Raw genomic sequence first — 15,120 nt, 5'->3', positions numbered from 1 at the left:
CCTCCACCCCATCTGCATCTACCATTCTCAGCTGGGCGAAATGATCTGGATAGCTGGCCATTGGTTTAGCCACCCAGTAACTGCTCGTACATAATTAATTATATTGATAATTTTATTCATCACTCATGCTATGTGTTTTTAAAATAATTCACTGCTCTAATATTTTATATTTTGATAGACATTTATATGCTGTTTTGTGATTTATTTATGCATTAATGGTATATTTTGTTATGCTATACACATCTACTGTATATGGTAGATACCAGAAAGAGAGAGGGAGGGAGGGAAGGAGGAAGGGAGGGAGAGAGAGAGAGAGAGAGGAATAGAATAGTTTTTTTGGCCAAGTGTGATTGGACACACAAAAAAACTTGTCTTTGGTGCAGATGCTCTTAGTGTACATAAAGAAAAATAAATAGAATACATTCATCAAGATATACCACCAATGCAGAAAAAGTCACAAAACAGCATATAAAATATATATCAAAATATTTATCTGCATTAGGCAAAAGGGAGTCCTCGGGACCTGTTGGCCTGCATTGAATTGTATCCGCCTCTCTGCTCATTTTCTCTTTCTTCATCCTCCCCGCAGGCCAGCAAACATTGCTGGCATTTGAAAAGCCAAGCGGAGGCAGACAGAGGTGAGGCAGGGCACCCTTGGGGTGACTCGTCTGCCATGACATTTCTCTCCTACACCTCTTGTCTAAAAGGGGGCTTCCCCCCACCCTCAAATGGTGTGAGAACCTCTACCACAGTGTCTCTCAGCCTGGGCAAAATTCCGTTTGTGTGGATCCAACTCCCAGAATCCTCAGCAATAGCCCCATAAACTAGGGGATTCTGGGAGTTGAAATCTATACTTCTGGAAGTCGCCAGAGTTGAGAACCATGATCGAGTGAGGTCTTCATTCCCAAGGACACGTCCAACCCCGTTCAAGATCCCAAGGACATTCTTGGAAAAGAAATTCTTGGCGAGGAGTCGACAGAACCATTGCCCTGCCTCTAGAACAGGGGTCTCCAACCTTGGCAACTTTAAGACTTGTGGACTTCAATTTCCAGAATTCCCAGCAAGCGAACTATGCTGGGTTGAAATCCACAAGTCTTAAAATGGCTGACATTGGAGAACCCTGAGCTAGAAGAACGGCAGGAGGTGATGAGGCCTTTCTGGTGTAGAAGTGGTGGCAGGTGGTTGGTCTTCTAATCCAGGGGTCTCCAACCTTGGCAACTTTAAGACTTGTGGACATCAACCCCTGCTCTAATCTACAAGTGTTGGGACTGGCCCCACCTCCCATGGCAGCCATTTTGTGAAAGTAGCCCTGCGGTGCCCTAGTGAACCTGATGTCTTGTCACCCCACTGCTGTGCCCCAGCTGCTGAATCAACCACCTCCTCATCTTCATCAGCCCAACCACATTTCCTGTACATGCAAAGCCACCCAACAGAAACCCAGCAAAATGAAAAGCTGCACAAACATATGTCAGGATCAATGGAAGGAAACCCCCCCCCCCGCTTCAATATGGCCAAAGCGTAACAGAAGAGAACGTAAAACAAACCAAGCAATGGAGGGTCTACCTGGATTGGCGCAAGGCCTCTCCGTGCCGCCATGGGCTAGCCGGCGGTAGCCGAAGGAACTGAAAAGAGGCTGATGGGGAAGCATTGGAGGCAGGCAATGGAGCTGATGGAGGTGGGGAGAGGAGGAGGAGGAGGAAGCAGGGAGACCGTTGGGGAGGGCAGCCCCCCCAGCTGGGAGGGAGATGGCTTGATACTGCCCTGGGGAAAGGTCTCCATCCCACGGACCTGACAACAGAAAGACAAGAGGCAACATGAAGTGGGGGGTCCAAGCTGGGAGGAAGAGCCGGGAAGGGGGTTATCAGGAGTCCAGCAAAGGTAGAAGGAAGGAGCCACACACAACCAAGTGACACACACACACACACACACACACATCATTGAAATCTCAGGTTGGTTTTTTTTGCCACGGCCTCACTAGCAAACCTCTTTTTCTCTCTCCTTCCAATTTCTCCCCCATGGCGGGGGGTCAGCAAACTGCGGCTCTGGAGCCGCATGTGGGTCTTTCCTCTCTCTGCTGCGGCTCCATCACCGGTCGGCATCACAATTTTGAGAGGAGCTTCCAGTGTGTTTGGGGGAGGAGAGAAGCACAGCGCGCCAGAAGAAGACTCTATGGCAAGGGGAGGGTTTCCAGTTGTCCCCACAATTGATAGGGCTTTCTGTTATGACAGGTAGAGGAAAAAGTATGCTGCGCTCGGAGGAGACTCTCTGGTGGGGGAACTGAACTTCCGGTCAGCTCCAGAATTGAACAGGAGGTTTCTGGCCTTTGTGGCTCCCAGTGTTTTCTTTAATGTGGGAAACGGGTTCAAATGGCTCTTTGGGTGTTTAAGTTTGCTTACCCCTGCCCTATGGAAAGGGATGATAATGTTGATTGTACCAGAGGTGGGTTCCTACCAATTTGGACTGATTCGGTCAAATCGGTAGTAACTTGGTGGCTTGGGTGGCTGGAACCGGCAGTGACCCACGCCTCCGAACTGATTCACTCGGCAGCACCATAGGCGGCGCCATCTTGTTTTTACCTTTTGCACATGCGCAGAGCAATTTTTGTTGCACTGCGCACGTGGGGGCGCGGCATGTCCCTGAGTGAACTGGCAGTAGGGGCAACCGGAACTCACCCTCAGATTGTACCTGCAGCATGGCTGCAAAATTGTAAGATCTGGCACACAAAAAACATCTAAGCATTGACAAGCCTTCCCCAATTGATTATGGGGTGATTATCATGATAGCAAAATTATGCCTGCAGCCCGCAGGGGAATCCCTGCTAGCAGAGGACGTGCTCGAAGTCACCGTCTCTTGTGAAACGCACTTTGTGAGGTTTAAGGAAACCCCCGGAGTGCCCCTACCTGCCTCCCTTCCTCCTCCCACCTGCCGGCTCTTCAGGATTTAATCTGCCTTCAAAGGAGGCTGGAGCTTACAATATTAATTATATGCGTAACAGGATTCTAACGGAATTTAAATAGGATAATCTACTTCCTTTTTTAACCCAGCACCAAATCTCCAGTTGCAATAAAGCAAAGTATTAGATTTGGGGGGGGGGGATAATCAGAGGAGGGAGAGGTAGAAAAATTAATTACAAAGCATCCAACCTTGTCAAAATAGGACATGAATATCAGCCAGCTCCAGTTAATGGCTGTGGCTACAAGTGGCTGGTTCTTTTTCCTTCAGCTACACAGAGTAAGATGCTGGTGGAATATGGACCACAGGCTACAGAATAAGAGCGTTAGAAGGAACCTTGGAGATCTTCTAGTCCAACCCCCTGCTCAAGCAGGAGATGCTAGACTATTCCAGGCAAGTAATTGGCCAGTCTCTTCTTAAAAGCCTCCTCCTCCTCCTTCACCATCACCATCATCTTCCTTCTTCCTCTTGCAAAAAGCAGTCCCACTGCTTTTTTTGAAAAAGCCCCTTTGAGACTCCAGCAAGCAGCCAGAAGAGGGTGCCAGAGAGCTTCCAAAATTTGGAGCCTTCACTGCCCTCTTATTGATGTCTGAATTTTGGCAACTCAGATCTAGTAAATTCAGAGGAAGATTTTTTTTTTCAACCTTGGCCATTTGACTCCCAGAATCCTCCAGATTGGCTGGGGGATTCTGGCCACTGAAGTTCATACATCTTCAACTGACCAAGGCAGAAAAATGATGCTCTAGAACAGAGCTCTGCTAGCTGGAGAATTCTGGGAGTTCAAGTCCACAAATCTGAAAGTTGCCAAGTTTGGGATTCCCTGCTCTACAAGATTGTAGCTCTCTTTTTCATTTTTTGCGAAATGTAAGGAGCCACAGCCAAGGATGTGAGGCCAGGTTTACACATGGAAACTCCTGAATCCAATTCAAAGACCTGACAAGGACGGATGCTTTGGAAGCAGACGGGGGGGATCCTGGCCAACCCAGTGCTTTCTGGGTATGCTGGAACCGGTGGCATCCCTTCCAGATAGTTTCTCTTTTGGCTCTGGGTCTGCATAATGTTGGGGAGGGATCCTAAGGGAGAATCCTTCCAACCTAGAACTAAGGAGAAACTTCCTAAGAGTGGGAACAATTAACCTGCGGAACAGCTTGCCACAAGAAATTGTGGGTTCTCCATCACTGGAGGTTTTTTTAAGAAGAGACTGGACAACCAATTGTCTGAAATGGTACAAGGTTTCCTGTTTGAGCAGGGGGTTGGACTAGAAGACCTCTAAGGTCCCTCTGTTATTCTCTCTGGCCAAGCTGTCTGGGCACACCTCCAGTCTGTGCTCATATTCAGGAAAGAGGCCTTTGCTCCTGAAACGCTAGAAGCTGCTGCTGCCATTCTCAACCGCCTGGGCTGGCTGCTGTTTCACACACCAAGATGGCTTCCAGCTGCCCCCGTTGAAGACCCTTCAGCCCTCAAGAGACGCTCAGGCGTTGCTTGATTGCAATGGCTGGAATTGGATAGCCCTTGGCTTTCTTTCTTCATTATGTTTTTACTATCTGCTTTGAGGTTACTTTTAACAGGAGTAAAATCAATACAATACAATAGCAGAGTTGGAAGGGACCTTGGAGGTCTTCTAGTCCAACCCCCTGCCTAGGCAGGAAACCCTATACCGTTCCAGACAAATGGCTATCCAACATCTTCTTAAAGACTTCCAGTGTTGGGACATTCACAACTTCTGGAGGAAAGTTGTTCCACTGATTAATTGTCCTAACTGTCAGGAAATTTCTCCTCAGTTCTAAGTTGCTTCTCTCCTTGATTAATTTACATCCATTGCTTCTTGTCCTGCCTTCAGATGCTTTGGAAAATAGCTTGACTCCCTCTTCTTTGTGGCAACTCCTGAGATATTGGAAGACTGCTATCCTGTCTCCCCTGGTCATTCTTTTCATTAAACTAGCCATGCCCAGTTCCTGCAACCGTTCTTCATATGTTTTAGTGTCCAGTCCCCGAATCCTCTTTGTTGCTCTTCTCTGCACTCTTTCTAGAGTCTCCACATCTTTTCCACATCATGGCGACCAAAACTGGATGCAGTATTCCAACTGTGGCCTTACCAAGGCATTATAGAATGGTATTAACCCTTCACGTGATCTTGCATGCAGATGCATACAGTATCTGAGCACCCGCTGAATGCTTCCAGATGTTAGCCAAGCCGCTGTCTGGGGGGTGCAGCAATTCTGCTCCCAATTCTCTCTCATTGTTTGTGGTGAAAACCAAAGAGACAGGATATGGAAGTGGGGAAAGATGTAGATGCTGAGAGGTTCAAGGGAAGACCGGATGCTCCCACCAAACCTAAACTTCCAGGAGGTCTAAAATCCTTATCTGGAAGCCCCCAGTCGAAGCAGAGCAAACGCAGGCAGCCAGAAAGAGAACGAGTGAAAAAACACACAAAGTGCCCCTCCACCCCCCCCCCCCCCCAAAGAAGGCTGGGAAGCCCCCCGGGAGTGATATTTGCCTGTGCGTTTACTGATGGCTTCGACCAGGGTGGAGGGGAAGTATCCCACGCGGTCGTTGCCTGTCCGGTTGTCATGGATGCAGCCTTTCCACCGGCCGTCGGCATGCTGCTCCAGGACCTGTGGGCAGGGTGGGGTGGGGGAGGCAAAGACCAGTCAGCGTCCATTTAGAGTCAAGGGAGCAAAGAATGGGCAGGACAGGGTCCCCTGCAAGGGGGGATCAGAAAGCCAAGATGGGGACCGCGAGCTTCAATCAGACAGTGGCCGCCGCCATCTTGGTTTTTCTGCCTCCACGAATGTCTCACTCTGCCAGCAAAAGCGCGGCTTCTCTTCTCCTGAACCCAGAGCCACCCCCAATTGCCATTCTTTACTCTGCGTGTGCTGTAGGGCATACGGTTAATACTTATTACGGGTAGTCCTCGAGTTGTGACCATAACAGAGCCTGCCCGACACAGTTGTAACTGGTCATGGTCAAAATGTGGGCTGGTCACATGATTTTACGGCCTTTTTTGCAATGGCTGCTAAGTGGAACACAGCTGTTTTTAAGTGAACGCCACAATCTTGCCCAAAAAACGAAGTAAATGTCAGTTTGGGGGAAAACCATCCCCCAAAGCAGTCGTGTATCCCTGGGCATGGCAAAGGGCCACCAGTGGGGGGAAGGGCCCCCTTGGCGCTGGGTAGGGAAAGACTAGATAAGCAGGGTCGTGTCCCCCCCCCCCCCGAAGCCTTCAAGGGAGAGCTGGGCATCTGAAGATGGCAAGGCAGTGTCCAAGGCCAGGAGGGTTCGGACTCTGCGACCACAGCCACTCACCGTGATTATGTCCCCGGTTTTCACATTGAGGCTGGTCAGGTCATAGTTGTTGCAATAATCTTTCATGGCCCTGACCTGCAGGGCGGGCCGAAGCGTCTTGGAAAGAAAGAAGGGAAAGAGGAAGGGAGGGAGGGAGGGAAGGCAAGGAAGGAAGGAAAGAAGGGAGTGAGGGAAGGGAAGGAGGGAGGGGAGTGAAGGAAGGAAGGGAAGGAAGGAGGGAAGGAATGGGAGGAAGGAAGGGAGGGAATGAGGGAAGGGAAGGAGGGAAGAGGAGGAAGGGAGGGGAGGAGTGAAGGATGAAGGGAGGAGGAAGGAAGGAAGGAAGGAAAGGAGAGATTGTCAAAACATGGACTACCATAGTGGCACAGTGGTTAGAGTGTAGTTCTGCAGGCTACTTCTGCTGACTGCCAGCTGCCTACAATTTGGCAGTTTGATTCTCACCAGGCTCAAGGGTTGACTCAGCCTACCATCCTTCCGAGGTGGGTAAAATGAGGACCCAGATTGTTGGGGTCAAGAGGGCTGACTCTGTAAACCTCTTAAGGGGGAGGCTGTGTTGTTGCTATTGTTACCATGTACCATCGCTAGGCCAGGCAGCCTCTGACCTGCTCTGGGCAACCCCTTCCCACTTGCCAGCCTAGTGCCCTCTCCTGGGCCCTGCTGGCCAAATGGTCATTGCCTCTTCACTTGTGCCATGGAAGGGAAGCATCAAAGCAGGTTCACACTCGCCCATAAATGCCAACCAAGATTGGAAGCGGATGAGCAGGTGTTTGCAACTTCCTCCTCCTGGTGCTTATAACCATTAAAAGGGTTGAAAAATGGGCAACTGGAATTGAGCCCAAGGCTGCTCCTGGGCAAGCCAAACCAGCAGCTTCAACCCAGTGGGTTGAGTCACCATCAGGAGTCTAACGGTCTGCCAGGTTCTGGTACACAACTGGCAGCTTCTTCTGGGTCACCTTCACCAAGTCAGCCCCTGGCAGATGGGCACTGCAGCTGAGTGCCAATCAAGACTTTTTTAAAAAAAAATATATTTTTTAAAAAACACAAATAAGACAAACAGTACAATACATAACTGAATACAAAAAAAGCAAGACAAAAGAAAAGGGGAAAAAACACATATTACAATGCAACACCACCTCCTTTATATTTCTTAGATCCATGATGTGAACTTACGGCATGCGTGCCAGAGGTGACATGCACAGTCCTCTCTGTGGGCACGCGTGCCGTTGCCCAACTGCTCTTCTGATTCAAAAAAGGCTGTTTTGGGGGACTTTGGGCTGTTTTCAGGTTGAAAAACCGTCCTGAAAAGTCCCAAAAACAGGCATGGCGCACACCAGCCAGCTGTCTTGGAGGTTTCCAGTGCACGCACATGCTCACACATGGATGCGTGTTCCAGTTTGAGCCCAAAAGGTTCGCCATCACTGTCTTAGATATACAATATATTCCAATTGAGATTGCCACTGGGTCACCAAAGCTGGCCACGCCCCGAACCAGTTCCCTCGGTTGCCCATGCGGTTTTGCTTGCATGGTTTTTACTCCTTTTTTAATGTCCTAACGCATGCACAGAACAATTTTTTGGCAACTGCACACACGTGCATAGCGTGCGTCTGGCACATGCGCTTGCTTCGCTCACAACACGTGTCCAAAGCAAGAGTGCCGTGAACCAGCAGTAATGCCAGCAAATACCCATACCTTGCCTTACCCCTCCAAAACACATCTGTTCTTGAGTAGGTTTATTCCCTTTGCCTTCCACCAATACTGCTCTACAAAATCTCCCATATTTCATTAGAATTATTTACTTTAAACATCCCTTTTTAAGTTTAATTTCTGTTGTTAATTATATCATGTGTTGCCATACTCCACATTTCATTATACCACTCATTTCTTTGAGAATCCCAATTTCGACCCCATATTTAGCCCTCACTAATCTAGCTGCCCTTATCAAATTTACAATCGATTCCTTTTTTGTTTCATTTAGATCCCGTTTTTCCAGCAGCAACAATAATGCAGTCCTCGGTGACATCTCTAGATTTACATTCACAGTGCTCTAATTTCTCTAAACACGCTGTCCCATATTTTGTGCACTATCACAATCCCATCACAGATCTTTATATGTTCCAACCTCTTTCTTGCACCTCCAACAAATCTTTGTATATTATCATCTTTTGATTAATTACGTGGTGTTAGGTACCACCTCCATATCACTTATATCCATTTTCCTTAACTCTGACCTATTCTTATATACTCTTCTATTCCAAATATTTTTCCAATCATTATCATTTATTTCTCCCAAATCTGATTCCCAAATTAATTTTAAACCTGAGTACTAATCAAGACTTGAGACTTTCAAGAAGAGATTCGAGTGCCATTTGTCAGAAATGGTGTAGGGTCTCCTGTTTGAGCAGGGGTTGGACTAGATGACCTATAAGGTCCCTTTCCCCTCTGTTAATCTGTTAAAAAAAGACATGAGTGGCCATCACCAGAGGGAATTGAACTAAGTAGGATTGTAAGAGATGCACCGGTCAAAACTGGGCAAAGTGTTTTTTAGTGGTGACTTTGGCCTTTTTCTGAAGGAAGCGCCCTGTATTCAAGAGGGTCCTCTTGGGGGTGGGGCACCATGTCCACAGTGACTCCTGGGCAGAGGTCACAAGGTCACCCGATGACCAACAGCTCAATCTCAGCAGGATTCAATCTGAGCTTGTTTCCAGTCTCGAGACACCAGCTCAGGACTTCGACAGGCTCCGGGCTCGGTGAGGGTGGCCATATACAGATATGTCCTCGGTTTATGGCTACAATTGAGCCCCAAATTTTGTTGCCCCTTTCTTGAAGGCCAAGCAGCTCTTATGCCCTCCCAGCAAACTACTACGGATCTCCCAGAACTGCTCTCAGGAGAGGCATAGTGAACCCCTCAGAGGGCTGAATTCTTATTCCAGGTTAGATTATTTTACTTCTCTCTTACCTCTTCAACTCTATCTTATCTATCTAGCTGTCTAGCTATCTAGCTATCTAGCTATCTAGCTATCTAGCTATCTATCATCTATCTAGCTATCTATCTAGCTATCCCTTCCTCTCTTTCTCTTCTATCCATCCATCTAATCATCTATCTAATCATATCTCCTCTCTCTTTATCCTTCCTCTCGCTCTCTTTCTATCCATCTACCCATCCATCCATCTAATCATCTCTCTCTCTCTCGTTACCCTATGATAGAAAGACAGTCAATTTAATAAATATAAAATAAATAAATAATAAATAAAAAATTCAAAGGACACTCCCCAACGTCCTCACCATCCACCATATTCCAAAAACCCCAGATTGTGACAAAAAAAAACCCATGGCTTGTTATCCTAGGGCTGAAGGTATCTTTGAAGGTCTCTAGTCCAAACCCCCTGCCCAAGGCAGGAGCCTTATATCATCCCAGTTATCCAGGCTATTCTTGAAAAACCTCCAGTGATGGAGCTTCTACAATCCCAGGAGACAAGTAAAAACCCGCTACATCCCTCCAGCTGTTCAGAGGTTTTGTCCTCTTCATCCTCTGTCCCTGTCCCTCTGATCAAGGGCGTCCCGGGGTGGGCTCAGGCCTGGCGCTCTGCCTCTGCTCTTCCACCAGCAGCACACCGTCACTCTCGCCGTGTCTTCCCTAAGCTGAGCCGCAGAGGAGGCAGAGCCATGGGCTTTCGTCCCACCATTAGATTATGGATGTGGATGGCCTCATTTCCCAGGTGTCGGGAGAGGCACCGCGATGCATGGAAGGCAGGGTGTCTCAGGTAGGCTGCTGGACACGGGAGCCCCAGGGAGCTGGCTCTGAGCCAGTTCCTTTTCGCCAGGCAAAGGTTGCTGGGAGGAAAACTGGAAAAGCGGGGGGAAACAACCTTACTGTCTTGAGCAGAAGTGCAGACAGCCAGAAGTAGCAAGAATGAGGGACACAACAACGTTGTCAGCTGCCCTTGCACGGCCCTCACCGGTTATGAAGGAAAGGGCACCACCATGTGCCTCTCAGCTCACAGCTGGAGACTCCCACCCGTCCTACCCTAACCTCGCAGCATCGCTTGATCTCCTTGCTGGCTTGCGTGGCCGTGAACTGTTGGACAATGTCCAGGTCAGTCTGGCTGTGAGGTATTCCGATGTGGGCATTGATCCCCGCTCTGTAGAAGAGAAGCGGGAGGCGAGAGAGGGCTCTGAGTGGAAGAGCACTGAAGTTGCCCCTGGATGCCAGTCGTCAAACAGCCACAGTCGCCCAGCGGGTCCTGTAGCCCCTCGGGAAGAATCTATGGGACCCTCCCTGGGGAAATGGGGGTGTTGTGGGGGGCTTACATCCAGGAGGAGGCGCACCAACGTCCGTCTTGCCACACAGGGCTGCTTCGTGCAAGGCGGTCCTGCCTTCGTCTGACGTTAATGTCTATGCCGGCCTGGAGCAAAAGCCTGTAAGAAAGAAAAATAGAAGAAGAGCTGGAAGTAAGATAACTTTCACAGATTAACAGACTTGGAAGCGACCTTGAAGGTCATCTAGTCCAACAGATGGTAGTCCAGTCTCTTCTTGAAAGCTTCCAGTGATGGAGTGCCCACAACTTCTGAAGGCAAGATATTCCATCGAATATAGAATAACAGAGTTGGAAGGGACCTTGTAGGTCATCTAGTCCAACCCCCCCACCAAGCATGACAACCTACACTATTTCTGATAGATGGCAGTCCAATCTCTGCCTGAAAGCTTCCAGTGATGAAACTCCCACAACTTCTGAAGGCAACTTCTGTTCCATGGGTTGATTGTTCTCACTGTCAGGAAATTTCTTTTTTTTATTTTTATTTTTATTTTTTTTTAAATTTTATTTTATTTTTTTGTTACATAGACAACATAATCACATAACAATAGAAAAAGAAAGGCAGAGGGGAAAAAAAACCCACACACAAAAAGAAAAAAAAACAAAAACCCCATCCCATACAGTATGTCATTTGATTACAGGTGCATCCCTACTACGTTTCCCCCCATACACACACCCCGTATCTCTCTGTTATATATTTAATAGACACCACAATAACCTAGGGTTTTAAAAAAAGGGGGGGAAGACCCAAAAAAGGGGAAGAAAAAAAAAAGAAAAAAAAATTCTCATTTCCAGGTTTAATCTCTCTTTGATGAGTTTCCATCCATTATTATTCCTTGTCTGGCCTTCGGGTGCTTTGGAGAATAGTTTGACCCCTTCCTCTCTGAGGCAGCCCCTCAAATATTGGAAGACTGCTATTATATTGTGCCTAATTCTTCTTTTCACTAGACCAGCCAAGCCCAAATCCTGCAACCGTTCTTCTTCATATGTTTTAGTCTCCAGGCCTGTGATCATCATGAAGGTGTCCACCATCACATGACTGACATCCCACCATTGTTTTCAGGCCTGGATGGAGGCCAAGAGGGACAGGGCTTTGACCCAGCCATGGCTGCCATCTTGCTTTTTTTTTAACCTCTCCCAGGGGTCCTTGTGTGCAGATGTTCCTCTTTGGACCACCCTCACTGCCTCTGGTTGGTGCAACCCCACATACTGTGACCTTCACAGGAAAGGAGGCCTACCCAGCTTGTGTGTTGCGTGCATAAGCACACCAATGTGCCTACCGTCTCTGTCCTAATTTTCCTTTTTATTCGTATCCATTTCATGTATTCAAAAACATGTTTATGCTTATATACCATATTTTTCAGAGTATAAGATGCACCTTTTTCCCTCAAAAAAGAGGGTGAAAATCTGGGTGCGTCTTATACACTGAATACAGTATTTTTAGCCTCCCAAAACCATGCCCCCTTTGCAAAAATGGATGTGCAGAGGGTTTGGGTGGCTTGCAAAGTGCTCCTGGGGGTTGGGAGGACAAAAACAAGCACAAAACAGACCGTTTTTGCCCCCAACCCCATCCCCAGGAGCACTCTACAAGCTTCCCAAAGCCTCTGCATGCCCCCCCACTTTTTTGTTGCAAAAAATGAGGCATGCAAAAATGAGGGTTTGGGAGGCCTGCAGAGTGCAAAACCTTTTTTTTTAAATCATGGTGCATCTTATAGTCCAAAAATATGGTATGTTATCTAACACCTGCTTGATGAAATAAAATGAAATAAAAAATAGAAGGGGCGAACAATCCTCCCCCTCACTTTGCCCAGCCTCTTCAGGCCTGCATCCTCCCCGCTGCCCTCACCTGATGACATCAATGTGCCCATTCTTGGCAGCCAGGTGCAGTGGGCTGGTCCCGTTTGGGTCAGTGATGTCCCCCGGCTTGGGCTCCAACAGGGCTGCACACATGTTGCTGTTCAGAAGCAGCTGCACCACCTGACAGAACAAGAAACAGAGGTGGTGCCCAAAAGATTTCCTCCCAAGTGAGATCCGGGTCTTCTCCCCATTCCCCGCCCCCCAGAATGCAGCCAAATCCCCCCACTTCCCACCCAATATAAGGAAGCCTCATCTGGCCGTTTAGCTCCCTTAAGAAAAAGCCCAGGTTTTGCAGAAATCACATCATTTATTCTCAAATTTATTCTCATCAAATGACATAATTCCCTTTGCCACAAACCTTGGTCTTGTGGCAAAGATCCTCCCAGTTCTTAAGCAAGTGGCTGGGGGTGGGGGGATTAAAGGGACATATGACCTCTAAACTGCCAAATCCTGAGGGAAATGGCCAAAGAAAGTAGGGAGAGTTCTGGCAAAGAGTGCTGGACTCTTGCGGGGGGAGGGGAGTGAGGTCCTGATGGCCCCACCAGCTTCCACCCAACAGCATCTTTTGCAGAGGGGAATTTCTTGTCTTTTTATGGACACTGAGAGCATTTGCACCAAAGACAAATTCCTTGTGTGTCCAATTACACTTTGCCAATAAAGAATTCTACTCTACTCTACTCTACTCTACTCTACTCTACTCTATCCACTCCACTCCACTCTACTCCATATTTCTATTCTACTCTACTCCTTTCTTAGTTCTCTTCTATTCCATTCCATTCTTATTCTGTTTTGTTCTGTTGTGTTCTGTTCTATTCTATTCTATTCTATTGAGGCCCCTTAACTGGGTTTGTGCCCTGTCCTCTTCCACAACTCTCCCCCCCTCCAAGGATCGGGCTTACCCCAACACGGCCAAACTCGCAGGCCAGGTCCAGAGGAGTCTTCCCACTGTTGTCCAGTATGCAGGGGTTGGACTGGTGCTGAAGGAGCATTTCTGACTGGGGGATGGAGAGAGAGAGAGTGTGTGTGGGAAGCCCAGAGATCCCCCTTTGGCACAAAGCCAACCTGTCAAATGCACCCATTCACTCCACTTGACACCCCCCCTCCGCCCCCAATCACCTCTTCCTCCAAAGAGCAGCCACACCAAGGGGCAAAACGGTGGTGCAACCTGTCAATCAAAGCCCCACCTCCTTTTAATATGTACTACCCACAGGGCACACATATCAAACAGCTGGGGTGTTTTTAGAGCTGGCAGCAGATTCGGACAGTGAGGAGGTTGGGGAGGAACCTGGGTCAGTCCTGGATTCTGGGGAAGGCTCTGACGAGGCCTCTGTGTCAGAGGCAGAGAGGGGGCCAGGGCCATCTGCCAGTTATCAGCTGCCTTCAGAGTCAGACATCAGTGGGGCAGATGAACAGCAAGGTGCGCATGCGCAGAGTGGCCAGACGAAGGAAACAGCTAAAGAACAGGGGTCGACTTGGGAAGTAAGGCCACAGGTGGACAGTGAATGGCCCCTCCCAGAGGAAATAAAAGAGGAGCAAAAAGGAGTGGAGTTTGCAGGAGACAATTAGTTCGCTTAATTGGTTCGCGACTCTCCGAGACTCCTTGCCAAGTTCTGCAGATATCGGCCTGGCAGCTCTCCAAGCCAGATAAGGTCTGTGACTGTAAATCGTCCCTTGAAAGCCTTTGCTGGATGTGGATGAGCAGAATTCACAGCAAATTAATAAAAGGGGGTTTTGTTGGGCAAGGAGTTTACTTCAGGCTCTTGGGAAGCCTCGGACAGAACAATGTGCCTCTGGGGAAGGAAGACTGTAATGGTATGTGTGAATGGCCATCGGAAACTGGGCGCTGCTGAAGGAACAATTAGATAAGAGACTGCACAGCCTGCAGCTGCCTAGTGGGTAGAGCAAGGGGCTCAGAAAGGAGCCTCCTTGGTTTCTTGAACTTGCAAAGGCGATGGGGTGGGGAGAACCACACTTTCAAACTTGCAAGATTCTGTCACTGCAGCTTTTCTCAACAGTGGCACCTTGAGGATGTGTGAACTTCAAATCCCAGAAGTCCACACATGTGCACTCTGTGGTGCTCCTCAGAGGGAGACTGTGCTTCATGCTGCCTCTTACCACATCGTAGTGTCCGTGCTGGGCTGCCAAGTGCAAAGGGATCTGTCCCTCGTCCGACGGGATGTTGACCGAGGAGCCGGCCTTCAGCACCAGCTTCATGGGTTCCTTCTTCCCTTGCCAGGCAGCGTAGTGTAAGGGTCGCATCCCTGCAGAAGAGGGTAGACATTCAGCAACGGAGAGAGGCAACAGGTCCTTCTGCCATTTGATGGAACCGCTGTCCCACCAAGCCAAGAGATGGGCCCAGATTACGAATCTATCTGAGAAGGGATAAAGGGCGGTTTTGACCAGCCGTTGCCAGTTATGGAATCAGGTGATTACCCCTGATATTTTGTGTATTTGGTTTTGGCTCCAATCAACAGTGGGGCATCTACCTGTGAAGTTCTTTTAAATGCTCTTGTAATTTAAAAAAAGATGATGACTTTCTTTTTTAAAGTTTTCATTTTTTTTATTTTCATGCAAATAACCACATGTATACCATTACATAACCAACACTATTTTGTATTATTAAATGTTTACATCAATTCATCTTGCCATCAACTCCTAAAAACTATCATTGGGTCTTCTGCTCTCCATACA

The 15,120-nt window shown here is 48.2% G+C and overlaps 1 protein-coding gene across 1 annotated transcript in view; it reads right to left on the bottom strand.

Moving 5' to 3' along the window:
- CASKIN1 (CASK interacting protein 1) overlaps positions 1-14,688 on the bottom strand; it is a 40,090-nt gene extending 25,402 nt beyond the window's left edge. The window contains 8 exon segments of the mRNA XM_032230241.1: positions 5,399-5,567; positions 6,259-6,354; positions 10,290-10,429; positions 10,586-10,629; positions 10,631-10,675; positions 12,419-12,549; positions 13,329-13,424; positions 14,545-14,688. Coding sequence (XP_032086132.1) covers positions 5,399-5,567; positions 6,259-6,354; positions 10,290-10,429; positions 10,586-10,629; positions 10,631-10,675; positions 12,419-12,549; positions 13,329-13,424; positions 14,545-14,688 — 865 coding nt within the window.
- Between the last annotated feature and the right edge of the window lie 432 nt (positions 14,689-15,120).

Source organism: Thamnophis elegans, chromosome 14 (assembly GCF_009769535.1).
Source record: "Thamnophis elegans isolate rThaEle1 chromosome 14, rThaEle1.pri, whole genome shotgun sequence".
Classification (NCBI taxonomy): Eukaryota; Metazoa; Chordata; class Lepidosauria; order Squamata; family Colubridae; genus Thamnophis; species Thamnophis elegans.
This window is presented reverse-complemented; position numbering and strand designations above follow the sequence as displayed.